The 18,089-nt window shown below is 40.0% G+C and overlaps 1 protein-coding gene across 1 annotated transcript; it reads left to right on the top strand.

Moving 5' to 3' along the window:
• Positions 1 to 1,817: 1,817 nt before the first annotated feature.
• On the top strand, positions 1,818 to 17,631 carry fbxl20 (F-box and leucine-rich repeat protein 20). The gene is made up of 16 exons (XM_034142759.1): positions 1,818 to 1,961; positions 2,260 to 2,448; positions 5,796 to 5,857; positions 6,673 to 6,727; positions 6,882 to 6,956; positions 7,677 to 7,771; positions 7,891 to 7,959; positions 8,695 to 8,790; positions 9,428 to 9,554; positions 10,935 to 11,009; positions 11,590 to 11,720; positions 12,518 to 12,578; positions 13,242 to 13,286; positions 13,379 to 13,435; positions 13,538 to 13,750; positions 14,468 to 17,631. Exons 2-16 carry the CDS (start codon positions 2,407 to 2,409, stop codon positions 14,573 to 14,575), a joined length of 1,311 nt encoding a protein of 436 aa, XP_033998650.1. The 5' UTR covers positions 1,818 to 1,961; positions 2,260 to 2,406; the 3' UTR covers positions 14,576 to 17,631.
• Positions 17,632 to 18,089: the final 458 nt, after the last annotated feature.

Genomic DNA, 18,089 nt, shown 5'->3' with positions numbered 1-18,089 from the left:
ACCGGAAACAGGAAAGCTGTCAATTAAGTGACGTATCTAAGCAACGGCCAATCAGAACACTGTTGTACACAATTTCCCGCCTACTGTACACGTGATCGAGCGACAGCTGCGCAAAATGCTCAGAGATGCAACAATCTGTCCAAGAAAAAACAAAACAAAGAAAGTTTTAACCATGAAATTAAGGAACATATGTGTTACACTGGTAACACAAAAGTGGGAAGCTCCCCCTGGGTCTTGTGAAGGCCAAGATTTCTGTCATCTGGTTTGTTCTAATTTAAAATAGGACAATTACCCATTAAGAACAACAACAACTGATGTGATAAGGGCATATTTAGTAGGTCCTGTTTTACTGTCTAATTTTGTTTTGAGACTGGCCTTTGTGTCTTAACTCATTGCATGTTCATTCTAAATACTCTACATGTGGCCATGTTATACCAATAAATAACACAGAGAAAAATGTAAAAATTGCACTGAGATAACATAAAACAATTTGTACAGATCAATCCGTATGCAGCAGTTGTAGTAGCTGATGTTGGAAATAGTGAAAACATGAAGAGTGAAAGTGAATAAAATATGAACAATTAAGGTGATCAATGAGGTGCACAACTCAGATGTACACAAGGCCTGTATTGCAAGCAGTAACAGTAAGTGTAACTAATTTGTAACTATAAAGAATAACAGTAAATTGAAAATATAAACATTCCAAACGTCAGGAAACAGCTAGGTTTATTAAAATCAAACAGATTGAGGGATACAAAATTGCAAATCCAAAACAGAGCTGAACAGGGCTTAAAAAGAGGCTCGAGGCACCTCAGGCCCTCATGTCTCTGCTATCAGTCTTTAGTGTGGGTTTGGTACGGAGGCTACTTTTTGTAATCCAAAATTATCATGCATCAATACAAAGTGAACCTAGTCATGTGAAGTTCCCATTTCAATGAATAAATTGACAGTCCACTAAACGTTAGTTATTGTTTTACTAGTGTAATTTTAGACCCTTGGCTTAATGGTTAATTGAGTTATGGATTTGAGTGTTAAAATAACCCTTCATTTTCTTCCAGAATTCTAATGTTCATTGACATTCACAAAAAATATGCTAATAATTTCTTATTATTTTCTTAAATAAAATTCAAATGTGTAATCAAGGACCACCAATCTTGAGATCAATAAGTTAGCCAGATACATGTTTTGTACAATTTTGTAATGCTATTATTCAATGTGTTGAGGATAACACATTATCAAATTTTTTTGCTGTTATGAATGATTTCTTATGTGATTATAAGAGCGTTTTCTTAATTTTAACAATAAGTGCAATAACAAAGAAAGTAGGTTCCACGTTTAAAGCACTGTTGTCAAGCATGTTCCTTGGTTCGATTACGCAGAATGACGAGCAGCCGTCATGGATGCTGATTGGCTCCACTGTCAAACTGGGGCGTGTCCAATGAAAAACAAGGAAGTGGTGTTTTCTACAATAATAACAAAGTTACAATGAATGCAATAGAATAAATAAGAGTTAATAATATACTCTAAGTCATTGATATGGTAAGTGTGTCTTTATAGGAACATTTGTTTGCGTATGTGCTCGATATAGCACACACATGTAATTGTGATAATTATGAGCGCTTTGTTGTACACTTCTATGACAGGGCCTTCTAGTGTAAACGACATTAAAAGCGCTATTTATTATTAGAGGAAGGCTGTCTGAAAGATATCACAGACTATATGCTCAAGTAATCCTAACTTGTCTTTCTTTGTCTTCAGGGGTGGCAATTTATACCGACCACCTGGGATAAAACTAAATTAATGTAACATAGCTCTGAAAACCTGTTGCCTCTAGCCAGGCATTCGTGCTACGTGGGCTGTCGAAAGGTTGACACCCCACTTTGATATTTATCTTTGCTCATATGAGCTTGTAGCCTACTGGACCCGCACTGCGAGCTTTGGTTTTAAGGAACAGCCAGCAAGTAAGTAGCCAGAGTCACTCGTGTGCATTGTGAAATAGGCCTATACATGCCTCGGTGCAATGTCTTTATATTTATTATTTTTAAAGAGATGTAGGCGTAAGACCTGCTCCATTTTAGGCTGCCAGGTCCTATTCCTTTCGGTCTTTTGTGTGGATGGATGAGAAGCTGTGTAGGGGAGAGGAGGGGGAGGAGGTGAGGGAGAAGCAAGCAGATAAGAGAAGTGGCTTATTGGCTGTCTGCTGCCTGTAGCTCATATTCTTTTAATACAAAATAAGAGGTATTGACGTTTGTTTTACAGGCCGACAAAAAACAACAACGACATCGCACCCCACTGAGAGGACGGTAGCATGATAGTCGTGGAGGGGAATCGGCGGAAGACGGCCCGTGTCTGTATTTTACTTCGCCTGCACCGAATCCATTGAGTCGGTAACCACCAGTGTCCGACATGGGGAAGGAGGTAAACGGTGTTTCGCGGAGTCGGTTTGAGGTGAGCTAACCATCAACATTACCTGACAGTCACTGACACGCATTCAACGTAGCTGTTTAACAAGTTAGGATATGGGCCTACACTGAGGCTGTCGCTGTATTTATTGTAAAACTGCGCTTATGGTGAGGCTGTTGATGCAGCTTCCGCAGTCAATGTTTGGGATTAGGTCAAATGCTGTTTTGTTCAAACAACATATCCTAAACATGGCACGTTATGTCGTTCAGGACTCGTGTCGCTATTATCAGTTAGCATACCCGACTGTTAATCGATAAATGAGAGGGCTTTAAAGGACCTCAAATGTTCCACTCGTTTCGCCGTCAAAACAAAGACACTGAGCACGCCGAGGACAGCTCCGGCAGACATTAACATATGTATTAAGAAGAAATGTGTGGGCTTCACTTTTCTAAGAAGCAGTTTTATTATATTCTTCATATATGCCAGGGTGTGATTATTTACCGACTTTAGTTGTTGGGGAGTCTGTCGAGCCGTATTGTTGTGAATGGCCGCTGCGGTTATGGGGGCCTCGGGTAGTGACTGCTACATGAACCCCCTGTTAGCACGGACACTATCAACAAATAGGCCCAAGCCACCCCGATGTAACACACACCATAACCTGTTCTGATAGCACCAGGGCCACATTGAAGCTACACACATATTCTACGGTGTTATGTAGCATTTGCCATTGAGTAAACTTTGTGTCGCAGCCGCAAGAAGCGTAGCTGAATATTTTGGTGAAACTTGCACTCAAACGCTTTGTATCCGGCCGGTGACATTGAGCGGCGTGGCCTGTGCACTTGGTGTTGTTTAATCCCCGACTAGCGTGGGATTTGTGTGTGGTTTTATTTATTTTTAACGGTGCAACAGCTGACTACTCGGAAGATTCAGGCCGTTACCTTCTGGCCCGACAGCTGCGGTAGAGCTGCTGTGTCAAGTTAAGGGGATTTGGGGTAGGAAACCGGAAATACCACGAACTAGACTTCAAATTAAAATGGGCACATCTTTTTATTTATTTTTTAATTTGAGGTACCTGTTTTAAAGATTTTTCGTTTAAATGGGAGAAAACACCAGTCTTTTTTTGTAGTCTCCTAGTATTGGTTTAGCGGCAAATGTGGTTTTAATTATGTATACTTTTGAGTATACATTTTACAAATCAGCTCCCTTCACTTTGCTTTAGAAAACCATTGTCCATATACTATTTCTAATATGTATGTATCATCCTGTATTAATCCTATTCAGTATATGTAGACATTATAAAACTGTGATGTCTCAATTGGGGCAGCTTGGGATACAGAACAGTAAATAATAAACATAATGTGGACAAGTTTAAAAGTCCATCAGGAATAAATTACTTCTCAATTGGTTGGGTCGGATCTTATAGGGTATCTAGTATAACATTGAGTGTCTGTTACACATCTTTGACAACAAAACTTAAAGTTGTGTATAAGTTTATCTGAGAAACTCATGCAGTCTGTGAAATGTTTGATGGCATGATTGATCTGATTGATCTGACATTTTACCATTTTTAAAAGGTAAATATGTCATATATATTTCTTAGTTTATTTGTCAAAGACAATGCTTATTCTTATTTGGTTGATTTTGAAAAGAAATGCAATGTATCTAGGCTTCCAAGTAGTTGAAGCATATAGGCTTAAAACACAATACATCCTTTTGGCTTATTTCACTTGCCCAGAGTTAGCCCAGTAGTCAAATTGTAAGAAGCCTGAAGCCTGAGACTTGAGATCAAATAGTTACAAAAGCAATTTCTAAACTGTTTGTGGGGAGAGTTTTATTTTAACAGGCATTTCCAGAAACTTCCTCTTGCACTTTGTCTGGCTTTACTGCTCTGCAGCAGATAGTGATCTGATGAATACCAGCTCTAAACAAAAGAATACAGCCCTCTGAAAAGTTGACAGGCATTAATGATCCCTAATTCTATTTCCCAAATAAATAGGAATTCATTTACATTAGTTTGACACTGTAATATACGGATAAAGTGTCAGAATCTCGAGCGAAAACATACAAAACGATTTTTCCAAAAGATATATTCACTTTGTGTTTTGCTTTACAATAATCTCTAGCTGGCGGTTACAGCTCACCCAGTTTTCTACCTCCTGCCAGGCCTGCTTCACTAGCTGACCAGTGGAGAGAAAACATAATGCTCTGCATTCATGCAGCATCAGGTTCATTTTTTGTTAGATTACAAAAGGCGACAGTGTATGCCTGTCGACCATGCGCATCTGCTTCTTTGGAAATGGCCCTGGATTATTTGGCCACAAAGTAGCGCTGTTGAAGGCGAGCTGTCAGAGTCAATTTGCTCTAAATCCAAATGTGAAATGTCTGTCCTTTATACCCCGTCACAATTTCAAACGTCTGCGCTGGCAGGCAGACCCTGCATAGACAGCTGTGATTTTGTGGAGTTTGTCTGTTTATCAGAGAGACATAGAAAGGCTATGACCCAGAGAAGGCTGGATTTCTAAAACGACAGACCTGTCAGTTTGTTTTTATGAGCTGATGAATAGAATTGTGTAAGTCCCTCAAAATCAGAAACTATTGTGAATAAGATTTAAGGACAGACACCTATAATAAAAAAGGCACGCAGTAAAGTATGTTAATACCCATGAATTAATGTATTTACACAATAAATAAAACATTTGATTTATTTTGGGATCATGGATGCTCCATATTTGTAACTGTAAAGAATTGCGCAAATAAGAACATGCAAATTCCTTGTTGATGTAGACACAGATGTTTGCCTCTTGTAAATATCATGTGCATGTTTTATTTACACACTTAAGCCCCGGCCTCTCAATTACTCTGTCCCCTGTTTAGATTTATCTTCCAAAGAATCTATGGAGGAAAATGCATTTGGCCAGATGTTGCTTTATTTGCCTTCTTGCGACTCTGAATGACGGTCTTAGTTCTGCAAATCCAGCTTACAAATTATGGAAACCCTAGTCATCAATAACTGTGTGTGTATTTAAGTATCTGTATCTTAATACATGCTTCTGTGTACTTAGGCTTTTTCTGTGGGTCAAGGACCTGTATTTGCTGAAACAACATACAATGATTTGTGTGGAAATGCCTTCTGTTTGAAGAATGTGGACCAATTTGTTGTAGACTCTCAAACTATATATTGTAACTAATTCCAGGGTAAATCCTCAGTAGATACTGATGGAAATGTAACAGTATAAACGACACAGGAATCATGGGGAAAATATGCATGTTGCACTGATTTTGCTTCTAGAAAATGTCTCTTTGTTTTTATGCTGGGGTCGTCCTTGTGTGAGGCGATTGGATAGAGGGGGCCCTGGCTACCAGGACTAATATTATCCTCTGCAACCTTTCAGATGTTCACAAATAGTGATGAGGCGGTCATCAATAAGAAGCTGCCCAAGGAGCTGTTATTACGGTGAGTGACATTTCAAAACACTTAAATCAGAATCTCTTTAGGGTTTTTGTCAAGTGAAAATGGCATTATTGTATACTCTCCTCCCTGCCTACATTCCCAATCGGCACATCCAATCATACACAAAAGCACAATTGGCCTTGCACTACACTCCTTTCAACAACCTCCAAATGTTGTGCATTTCACAATCATATACTGTTGTGCATTTCACAATCATATACTGTTGTGTTTACATGCCCCTTAGCAAATATGTTAACTAAACTAACCACTGAGATGCAAGTTTCCCCTCGTTCCCCACCCTACTATAGTAATATTGTAATTAAAAACAGATGCCTGAGGCTATAAAGCATTGAAATCAAGTTCAGGCTAAAAAATATAAATAAAATCCAAGAGCCCCTGAGCACACAGCAAATGAAGGCCATAACTCCAGCCTCGGCCTTGTCAGCCCAGCTGCCTGTGCTGTGGGCCAGGTTCATCACCCTGATTTGTGAGGCTGGCAGGCTGCAATGGGACTCACTGCATCCCTGCCTCAACACTAACACAGGTTTTGCTGCATTGAGTGAAGCTTATAGTAAGTTTCCAGCTCTATTGCTTAGAAGCAGATTGCGTGTCTTCCTCTCCAGGTCCCTCTCTTTGAATAAACACATCTCTCTTGCAAACAGGGTACACACATTTTTAGTCAAAGACAATATTAGCTGTTTTACTGACACCCGTGTGTTGTGAGCGTGAGCAGAAGCAGGGTTGGGCGGTTTACTGTAAAGAGGAAGCTTCTGGCAGCTTGCATCAGGGTCTCTAAACCGTCCCTGTCTGTCTTCCAGAATCTTCTCCTTTCTGGATGTGGTGACACTCTGTCGCTGTGCCCAGGTCTCACGGGTGAGTCTGTGTTCACAAGGTGTGTGTGTATGCATGTGTGGGTATGCATATGTGTGTGACTGTGCCTGTTTGTCTGTGTGTTTTAGTGTGTGTATGAGGTATGTTTGAGAACAAACTTGACCCTAAACGTCTGTTTCTTCCCCCCTGCTCTCAGTCCTGGAACGTTCTGGCCTTGGATGGCAGCAACTGGCAACGCATCGACCTCTTCGACTTTCAGAGGGACATTGAGGTGAGTAAATCTGATCTTCATTTACTTTACTCCTACCTTTAACTTCAGTCCTTGTTATTTACTCTTCCCTTCACGCTAAAAGAAGTTCTCAAGCCCAACATGATCGTTTGTATACCAGTGACTCGCCCTGTGTTACCTTGATTTGTGAAGAAAAACGTTTCTCGCTTAAAGAGATCGAAGAATCAAAAAACAAAGAAGTGTTTTGATGAATTGAAATAAATGGGGTCCGTGTTTTACAAATATTTCGCAAAACATCCTTTCACTAACACCCCCACAATCTCAAGCGTATAAACAAAGTCCTACGTACTTAGTCATATGCTCACTACTTCCTAAACACATGTATTTTTCTAAAACCTTATTATTTGATTCTATTCTCACTACAGTACTTGTAGCACGTCTCTGCAAGCTTGACACTGTTTCTGTGGAGATAAATGAGACTTGGATATCTATTGTTTGTAAACGGATGTGGTGATATTAGTTTTGCTCTTCTTAAACGTGGCCCCCATTTATCTGAATTCAATACGTCTTTGGATCCTTTATTCAACGTGGAGTCATGCTGGAAAAAACAAGTTCTCTTTAAGAGTTCAAGGTAACACTGGGTGAGTAGTTGATTTTAAAGTAATAGTTTTTGAAGGGAATGTTTTTATTTGCTATGTTATTATTTTAAGTTGAGGTTTAGAAGCAGATACAGCCGGCTGAAATAATTGTTTTTGGTTGCAGGGCCGGGTGGTGGAGAACATCTCGAAGCGATGTGGGGGGTTCCTCAGGAAGCTGAGCCTGCGGGGGTGTCTGGGTGTGGGTGACAGCGCCCTGAGGTGAGTTTGGAGAGGACATGGCCTGACAGAAATCTTAGTTCTAGTTCAGAGTCTGGGGGGAGCGAGACCAGCGAGTTCTGTGTAACTGACATCACATAAACAATGTTTTTTCTCCGTAGGACTTTCTCGCAGAACTGCAGGAACATCGAGCTGCTTAGTCTGAACGGCTGCACCAAAATCACTGACAGGTACATGTATGCTTATGTGTCTTTTGAAAGGCTGTCTGATGAATTCTACAGATCTTCTAATGTGTATTTATTACGTGTATTAGTAAGTTCTTGCCTAGTTATTTGAAAACTATTGTGTATCTTGTTGTGTCTATATCAGGGGTGTCAACTGTTTTTCACCGAGGGCCACATACACAAAAATATATGAAGTCTGGGCCACTCACTAGAGGTGAGGTATATTGCCCCATATGCTAAGTTATAAGTTAGCAAAATCAATCAAATGTAGGTAAATTAAGCTTGAAACACAACAGCCTACATCACAGCTCTCCATAGGATTTCATTTATTTAGTTTGCAGATCATGCCTTAAAACAGAAGCTTCAGATTGCTTATAAAAAGATTTGTTATGCAAATAAGTGATTGGGCTATATGAACTAAGATTAGTTTGAAAATGTTTCCAACTTTAATTGATAGAATTTATTTGAAAAGTGCGCACACATGAATACTTTGATATATATTTGTACATATATATTTAATTAGTACAATATATGACAAGCACCAGTTTAATTTGTGGGCCATATTTCATTATACTATTTGAACTAGCTGAGGGCCGTTTCAAAATGGGTCGCGGGCCGTAGTTTGGACACCCCTGGTCTATATGTTCATTGTAAAGCACATTGTTAAACTGGTTTTGATATTAGTTATTATTATTATTATTACTTCTGCTTGAAGTGGCTCATTGTCTTTCTCCTCTGCAGCACGTGTAATAGCCTCAGTAAGTTCTGTCCAAAGCTGAAGCACCTGGACCTCGCCTCCTGTACCTCAATCACCAACCTGTCACTCAAAGCTCTCAGGTGTGTACGGTCAACATTGTGTTGTAGACTTCCACTGCATTTACAACATCTAAAACACCCTGATTCAACACTCGGATACAAGCTTACATCCCTCATTTATTTCCTTTGTTCAACCCACAATTGTAACAAATCAGATTTAATTAAATACTCACACACTTTACAATCCTAGTGTATTTGGTTTGCACAAAAGGTTTGTAAGATTTCCCTCACATTGTGTACTTTCTGAGTGCATTCTGTCCTGTATATTCTCTCCCTCTCTCATTGCTGTGTTCTTCTTTTGCGATCTTCGTCTGGTTTTGTTAGGGCTGCTCAATTAATCGTATTTTAATCGCAATTACGATTTTGGCTTGCAACGATTATGAAAACAACATAATCTAAATAAAACGATTATTTTTATTTATTTATTTATTTTTATTGGTTTTTCCGTTGAATTATACTTAAAGTTCAGGGTAATCGACTGTTAAAAACATACTGTTCAAATTCTTTTTTCAATAAATGGATGTTTTCAAAGTAAATGGATAATCGTGATATCAGTTATTGACCCAAATAATCGAGATTATGATTGTTGCCATAATCGAGCAGCCCTAGATTTTGTTTCCATCTTCTTTCCTGACCTTTCTTTATTTCCTCTTGTCAGTGAGGGCTGTCCCCTGCTGGAGCAGCTCAACATCTCCTGGTGTGATCAGGTCACCAAGGACGGCATCCAGGCCCTGGTGCGCTGCTGTCCCGGGCTCAAAGGCCTTTTCCTCAAGGGATGCACACAGGTATGCCCAATTATTTCTATTCTGTTATTTCTGCCCCTATTTTTATTGTTTTTATCTGTTTTATGTCCTATATATATTAATGTTGCATTGTTGGAGGAGCCTGGGACTTAAGTTTTTCATTGTCATATCTACACTGTAGCTACTGTGCATGTGACAATAAAGCCTTGAATCTTGAATCTTAATCGAAATGTTATCGAAATCCCAATATCTGAATCACAGTTAGTGCAATATTTGTCAAAATATCTGAAAGTATTTTGGTGCTGCAGAGAAGTCCTGGCCTAAAATGGTATTCTACCAACTAGATCATTTTAATATTGGTTTTTAATGTTTTATGTTTTAAACTATTGTAGGATTTTTTCTTTTTTTCACAAATGTACTTTTTAGGAGCCCTTGATTTAGGTAAGTTCTTGATTGAGCTTTGAATTTAAACATTTTATATAAAATACATTATGAGTAACCTTAGCCAATATGGGATATTGGAAAACTGTTCAGCACTGCACTAGGTTTAACGGTTTTTGTACATTTCTTCATAGCGGCCATCACTTATCTCACCAACTACCAAGTTCCTCTTATTTTCGTTCTAATACAACCAGTTGCTGCTACTGCAAACACTTCCTGTGCAATAGAGAGTATTTCTGAGGAAAGCCATGCCAGACACTGTTTACAGAAAATGTGAACGCCTTCATATAGCACCATCCGGTTCTATTAACAGTCAACACTGCAGTGTGAAAATACAACCACATATGTATTTAGGGTTGTCACAAATAATCTATTTAAAGGACAAAACAAATCACAACAGAGGCTGTGTTGCCAGAGCCGTCGATTCAACCTAACCGTCATTTTAACGTTTGTTCAATTATATTGTGTTGAATCGAGATGTGTTTGTTTATAGAACAACTCTTTATATCAGTGACAGTAGAGGGGTTAGATGTGTGTGATAATCCTTATATGTTGGTTTGTTAGATTTATTTTGTACATGTTATTGCCATTGTTGTATTTCCTTCCTTTTTAGGCAGACTGGCTTATCAATAAAATGTGTTATTTAACAATCTTACAGTGTTTATTGCTGTATATCTTTCTTGCCAGACACGTCTGCTATTTATTTATTCAATTAGAGTTTGTCTTCACTTTAAAGCTACTACTTAGATATGTATCATACATGATATTTCCTTTTGGCCCATATGAATGTGAAATCATGTCTTTGCTGTAAAAGAGATCAATGCTCGTCCCCTGAATAGACAATGTTGGATGGCAATATTGATGATGATGATGATGATGATACATTTACCAAATAATAATAGTACTAAATGTATTATCAAAGTTCCAAACATCAATTAATGTTCGCCCTCTGTCTTTCCTCTGCCATTCCCCCCCCCCCAGTTAGAGGACGAGGCTCTGAAGCACATCGGGGCTCACTGTCCGGAGCTGGTCACACTCAACCTGCAGACATGTTCAGTAAGTACAGACAACAAGGCGAGAAGATGAATGTGGAGAACGTCCTTTTTTTTTTGCAATTTCACTGACATTTTTCAAATTGAATGCTCGTCGGTTAAAATATTTAAAAAACCAAGTACACAATGTGCCTTTCAACTCCAATCTCATTGTGGACTTCCAGCTGTTACAGCCTATAATCCACACAATGCGAATATATTTTTCTGGCTGTACCCGTCTTCAAAATCCCCCTCCTTCAGCACCTCCTGAATGCTCTTCATCTCTCCATCTTCTCCTCATCTCACACCTCAGGATCTCATCATCTCCTCTTGTCCCAGATGTTCCTTCTCTTCCCTTTCCCTTGCCTAGCCTTTTCTCACCTATCTATCCTCGGCCTGATCTCCAAAGAGTTTTCTTGAGCTATGCTTGAAACTAAAAATGCAAGGAAAAAGAAATTGCTCATTTGCTGAGTGTCGAGGTGGTATTCATGAATAAATATGTTATATTACACATAGCTACTTTTATGCAGAGGAAAAGTGTTCTCATCTACCCTTAGATGGATTTAACTGTTTCACAAACACCACTCTTGTTTTTCTGTGAGCAGCAGATCACAGATGAGGGCCTCATCACAATCTGCAGGGGCTGTCACCGCCTGCAGTCTCTGTGTGTGTCGGGCTGCGCCAACATCACAGACGCCATCCTGCACGCCCTGGGACAGAACTGCCCTCGCCTCAGGTCAATTCAAACGCATACACACTGTTCCTCATACGGAGGCACGCACCACTTCCTAGACACTGCACATGTGGATTATTTCTTTACATTTAGTCTGAAAATCAGTTTCTTTTATTGAGAGTCATTATCGTCTTTACGCTGTAACGCAGTTTTACTTGAGTATTATATATTAAATTAAAGTATTCTGATTGAATCCTTGAAAACTGATAGCTTTCTTTGACTTGTCTGAGATGTAGGAAAAAAATCCACTTCATTTTGTTATTCTCTCTTGCATTTTTGATTCGTGCAAACAAGTTTTTAACACTTAATATATGAATGAATTGCTTTCAGGGAAGGATGTTTTTGTCATTGTCAAATATTTGTACTAAAAACTCTTAACAAGAAGGGAATTCACTAATTACACGCAGACGTCATTGAAGACGGTTTAAATAAGTGACAAGTAATGTGTGTATCTGCTCTGCGATTTCAATCTGCTGCAAATTGATGTGTTTTTCTTTCTTGGCCCATGCTACACTGTTTAACCAAGTTTCAAGAAAAATCTGGCCAGTAGTTTTTTCTGCAATCCTTCTGACAAACAGGCAATTTTGATCAATTAGCTCCTTTTGCGGAGGTAATTGATCATCCTGCCATAAAATTGAAGCATGGAGAATAAGAATCTGATGGCTAAGAATACAAAAATGGGCCTTTCTGCAGTAAAGCTATCTCAAGCTGTACTACAGTAGATCCTGATAGATTACCAAACTGACAGACTGTAAGTAGTGCGATTGAATAACTCTCTGCTCCTCTTTTTCTCATTTCAGAATACTAGAAGTGGCTCGCTGCTCTCAGCTTACAGACGTGGGCTTCACTACATTAGCAAGGGTGAGTGTGCCATTTTGGTTACATGCAAAAACAAAGACTTAAAGTGGACCTATCATGCTATATTTGAATAATATAGTGTAGGACCATACCTATATAAGGCATATTTATACTTTTTTTTTCTTCAAAATACCAAACAGATCATGCATTTTAGCCATGCCTCATTTCGCTCAATTTGAAAATGTTTAGCTCTGTTTTTGCAAGGGCAGATTCTGTGAGAACAGCACCACCTACAGGCCTGGCATATGACCTACAGCGTCTCCAGGGCTTTCGAACGGCAATGGCCGTGGCTGTCTCCTCCTGATTGGTGGAGTTGGCCCAATAGCCGTAGCGCCACTGTCCTGACGTCAGGACAGTGTTCAAATCTGGATCAGTTTTTATCAGATCCGTTGCAGCCCCTTTTTTTAGAGATTTGGGTATGGAGGAAAATAGAGAGGGTTGTGTTTTCTGACACTTGGTGAGTTCCCTGGAACACCGGGGACACATATTCATGTATAAAAGACGTACAAAAGTGCATTTTGCATGATAGGTCCCCTTTAATGAACACACATTTGAAGTTGATGTCTCATTTGCTTTTATTCCAAAATCATCTTGAAAACAAAATATTTCCACATTCCCAACGCTATATCAGACATTCCCCTCTGTTTGTCACTTTCTCTGCTGCAGAATTGTCATGAGCTTGAGAAAATGGATTTAGAAGAATGTGTGCAGGTAAGTAAACAAACCCAGCAACACAAATACGTTTCCCGCCGCTGTTGCACGAAGACTGCAGTTGTGACATTTGTCTTTTTTTGTCTCCTCAGATCACAGATGGAACACTCATCCAGCTGTCTATCTACTGTCCTCGTTTGCAAGTCCTGGTGAGTGTCATTAGCCACTCCTGTAGCATTTACCCAAACCCCAGCACATCTTGTTCTGGCAGACAGCTGAGTAATGGAGCTCCTGTGTTGGTCCTCCTGTAGAGCCTGTCTCACTGCGAGCTGATCACGGATGACGGCATCAGACACCTGGGCAGCGGCCCCTGCGCTCACGACCGCTTGGAGGTGATCGAGCTTGACAACTGCCCCCTCATCACAGACGCCTCGCTGGAGCACCTGAAGAGCTGCCACAGTCTGGACCGCATCGAGCTCTACGACTGCCAGCAGATCACCCGCGCAGGCATCAAGAGACTAAGGGTGAGTTGTGTGGACTGACATTAGTGAGAAAGCGCTGATTCATATGTAGAATGTACTGTAAGCGCCACATTTGTGAACCTCAATTTTGGTGCAAGATTGTTTTCATTGATCAGTGACCGTATGTTTTAATTGCCTTTTAAGGTAATGATGTTGTAACCCTAACTGCCCATTGGTTGTGAGTTCAGGCTCAAATATCCAGGCTAGTTTTGGACTCTGGAAGGTTATTAATTGAAGTAAAGAAGTCCTTTACCAAAACAGCTTATCACCTCTCAACCTTATAACCTGTGTAAGCTCCGTGCTGCAACACATAATGTATTCAAAATGTGTTATGTTTGAAAGAAAACTCAATAAGGCAACTTATTAATGAAAGTGTGTTGAAAGTACAAACTATTTAGAGAAGTATATTTATAGTCAGTTGGGTGTGGAGCAACTAACTTCCTGGGTAGTAGTAGTGATTTCAATGATGCATGAAATTCAAGATGGCCTATAATTTCAGCTTCAAAACAAAGATTGATTTTTATGAAGACATAATATGTTTCCATCAGTCTGGTAAGGGAAGCAACAGAGTTTTAGATGTCAAAGATTCATTCCACTTTATCCAAATTAAACTCAGTCGGCTCTCCACCCACCCAGTGATGAATCAAGTGAGTGAAATGTTTGTATTTTAAGTATTTGTACAATCTATTAAGACATTTTTCATTCTTTTTCTCTCGACAGACCCATCTGCCTAACATCAAAGTGCATGCATACTTTGCCCCCGTCACTCCGCCCCCCTCCGTCGGGGGCAGCCGTCAGAGGTTTTGCCGCTGTTGCGTCCTGCTATGATGTAAAGACAACATCCCCCCCCCCCCCCCCTTCCCTCTCCCTCGAACACGGTCCCCGCAGCTCGTCACTTGACCCCTGACCTGCTGTCCTCCTCCTGGCATCCCGTCATAGAGTACGTGCTGGTGTGCCCCCCCCTGCCCCACCACCCTTTTGAGCTGCAGAGAGAGGGAGAGAGCCAAAACACTCTACAAGATCTTGGGTAACTTTCCCCCAAAAAACATTCCCCAGTCTCTCCTCAAACACAAACACAGTTCATGCACAGCTGACTCTCCGATGTGCACACACACATTTAAACACACCGATTTACTCTTTGAAGAATGTCACAACATTCCTGGTCTGTGATCAGTGGACAAACCACTATTACAAAGAGGGTTATGTAAAATACAATGCGGTCCCTACTGTTCAAGGGTTTTAACTCTCAATCATATAAAGTAAATAATAATATTCAAATCCAAAAACCGTTGTTCTGTATTTGAGAAGAGTGATACTACTTATGTAGCACTTTGAGACAGATCATAGCCTTTAAACAGAAAATTGAAAAAGCCCTCTTAACCTCTCACAAATACTTCCCTCAGTGTTAACAGCTACCTCTAGACGGGAACTGCACTTGAGTAGATCCCGTGTTAGCTTTGTTCAGCAGTTTATGTCGAAAAGAGCAACGATGCAGCTAGTAAACTGCCGACACCTCCAACACACACATAGAAAGCAGCAGAAAGCCTATTTTTGTGATTTAAAAAAATAATAATACTTGCAGCTATTTGCACTTACAGTAAAGCAAGGATGAGACACTTTAAAAAGATGACCATCTCAGAATCTAAGACTGTCATTTTACTAACAACACACACAACTACAAATCTCCATGCACACACTGAGCTTGCTACACCCGTACCCTCGCCTCTCTCTGTCTCTCTGTTACAATCAGATGCTTCAATATACTGAAGAGGAAAAAAGACAAAGTTTAATATTTTTCTAAAAATGGACCCCAATTAAGACTCACAAGTTGGGTCTCGAAAAGATGCCAAATGTTGCATGTAACACCTCTAGTTTTTTAAAATCGAATTGTAAATATATTTGGACTGCGGAGTCCGAGAGTCAAAGCCAGCTAAACGACAGATGATGTTATGAGATCAAGGCAGAGGTTTCTGTCAGTGGGTCTTTCCGAGGGAACTATGGCGACGCTCACACATGCTGGGTAAAGTGTCTTCGAAATATGTGCTGGCGCTTAATGGACCATCAAAATGAGCCGTCACTTAATCTGGAGTTTGACAGAAGAAGAACTGACTGTGACTGGACTCTGAAAGGTTCTGTCAACAGCAGAAAAAGACGCTCTTTTGACTGGAGAAAAAAAAAAAGTCTGACATTCATGTTGTCGGACGAGAAGAATGGAAAGAAAAAGCCAACTGAAAACAATCCAAGTACGTTTATTTTCAGTAAGTTTGATTTCGTTTAGTTGATCTTGTTTTTGCATCGGTGCCGTTTCTGATGACGAGGAAGTGGTGTGCAGCGGTGACGGGATGCATCGGTGACTTTTCGACTCCCATGAGGACTTGCAGCGTGTGACACCCTGCCAGCTGTGACGCTGCCCGATGTATAGACCAGATCAGTCACTGAAGGAGGAAGTCAACTGAATCTTGAGCGCACAATTCTGGCCTACTGACGGATATGATGGAATGATTTTTGTCTCATCGGAGGGCGATAATGGACTTCGGAGCCACGCCCTATGAAGTATTGAAGCCTTTTTCTTATGGATTATCTTCTCCTGCACTTGCACCTGCTTTATTCTGTCTCATTTTCTTCCAATTTTCTTTTTATAAATGTGTCCTTTACTGCTTTTCTTTCTGATTTCCTCTGGATCTCTCCCATTTTTTTTTTTCTCTTCTTTCGCATTTCTGTTTTGGTGTGGTTTGGATTGCGCCTGCTTTGTGTTTGAAGTCATGAGTTCAGTGTCTCCAAGTTGAGTTTGAGCCCTTTTCCAGTCCTCAGTTTTGATCTGATGGTGTTTGTGTTTTTATTCAGAGTTTATTGTTACTAAATGTCCAGAGTGTAGCCTTTGTCTAGGGGAAGTGTTGGAGCCAGTGCAATTGTAATAAATGTTCAAATCTGAGTTGGATTTTTTTAAATGTGAGTTGAGAAGGGGTTCACGATGACATATGTATGATGTAGGTTCTTCTTATTGAATGTTTCCATCAAGGGGAAGTCGTCAGGACGGCTGTTCAGGCATAGTTTGCCACATTAGCAGAATCTGATTTTTCTCCCATATGCACGCTGAACTTCATTTTATGCCTTGCCCTCTCAAAATGCACCCTGCCCAAAAACTAAATCTATAATTCACTTTGAGATCTGACGGCTTCAGCAGGCGGAATAATACAAACTGCGATGATTCAGTGTAATCCAGTCTGATCTGTTTTGTTTGAATGGGGGTTTACGGGAGATTAGGGAACAATTTAGAGTCAAGATGACGGATATATGTAATGTATTCTGTCACTTGCCTTTGGGGTTAAGGAGGTTAACTGGAGGAAAAAGGAGAGGTTTGCAGGATTAAAGACTGTGAGCCTGGTTGTTAAAACCCTTAGCGTGCACTGTTTGTTGCAGTGCTCCTTACACTAGTGCTCAAACAAGTCCGACACATTGAAGGGATTACAGGTCATCTTTGACCTGCTCCGGATGGTTTTATATGAACAAAAGAAATGTTATCAGTCTTTTTATGGTACAGTATACACTACAGGCTCTACAAAGCAAACTTATTTTTCCTCACAGTATCAAACACCGCTTCGTCCTTCTGTCAGACCTTCCACCTGTTCATTCGGAGGTCGAGATTCTGCGCTCTGGATGCGTTTGTTTTGTGTCCCAAACACTGGAGTGAGGACAGAGGGCAAGAGATGAATCCAAGGTGTGTGTTCATGCGAAATTGACACCTGAGAAAATTCAAAAACAATTTTGACAATGACTGTAGCTCATATAATTACTGTAAATCTTTTCCTTTTTTTTCTTTCTTTTTTTATTAACCGATATAAATGAATATGTACGTATGAATAAATATATACCTATATTATTAAGACGTCTGGATTTCTCTCTGGTGTTGAACTTGTTCTCAATTCACAGCTAACGGTCGTTTCTGGTTGTCAGACAGCAGATGGCAGCAATGACTCAGTTGTAATGCTCGCTCCATCACTGCAGGTCTGATCTCAGGCCAGCTGGAGGCAGGGTTCAGGGTCTGTCAGCTTATTTAATTAGTCCAATTGATTTTCTTTAGTGAGTTAAACCTCCAGTTCCCAGACTGCTATACATGGTTTATTTGAAATAAAATGATCGAGGTGAATAGTTTGTTTAAAAAAAAAAAAAATCTTGGCCAATGGATTATTTCTTTAAGGGAAAAAAAACTGGATTCTATAGTAATTTGAGGTAACTCACATTAATATATGTTAAGGAATAATTCTTCTAGATATCTAACCTTTTGCTCTGTGACGTTTTATGATATACTCTGACGTCTGTTATCTCCTTTAAGGAAAGGCAT

This window comes from Trematomus bernacchii, unplaced genomic scaffold (assembly GCF_902827165.1).
Source record: "Trematomus bernacchii unplaced genomic scaffold, fTreBer1.1, whole genome shotgun sequence".
NCBI classification, from domain to species: Eukaryota; Metazoa; Chordata; class Actinopteri; order Perciformes; family Nototheniidae; genus Trematomus; species Trematomus bernacchii.
Note: the sequence above shows the minus strand (reverse complement) of the source record. Positions and strands in the feature narration are given on the sequence as shown.

Coding starts and splice junctions, on each gene's coding strand:
- fbxl20 (XM_034142759.1), top strand. CDS start 2,407: ATGGGGAAGGAGGTAAACGGTGTTTCGCGGAGTCGGTTTGAG. Junction 8,791..9,427: donor CTGTCACTCAAAGCTCTCAG/GTGTGTACGGTC, acceptor TCCTCTTGTCAG/TGAGGGCTGTCCCCTGCTGG. Junction 11,721..12,517: donor CAGAACTGCCCTCGCCTCAG/GTCAATTCAAAC, acceptor TTCTCATTTCAG/AATACTAGAAGTGGCTCGCT.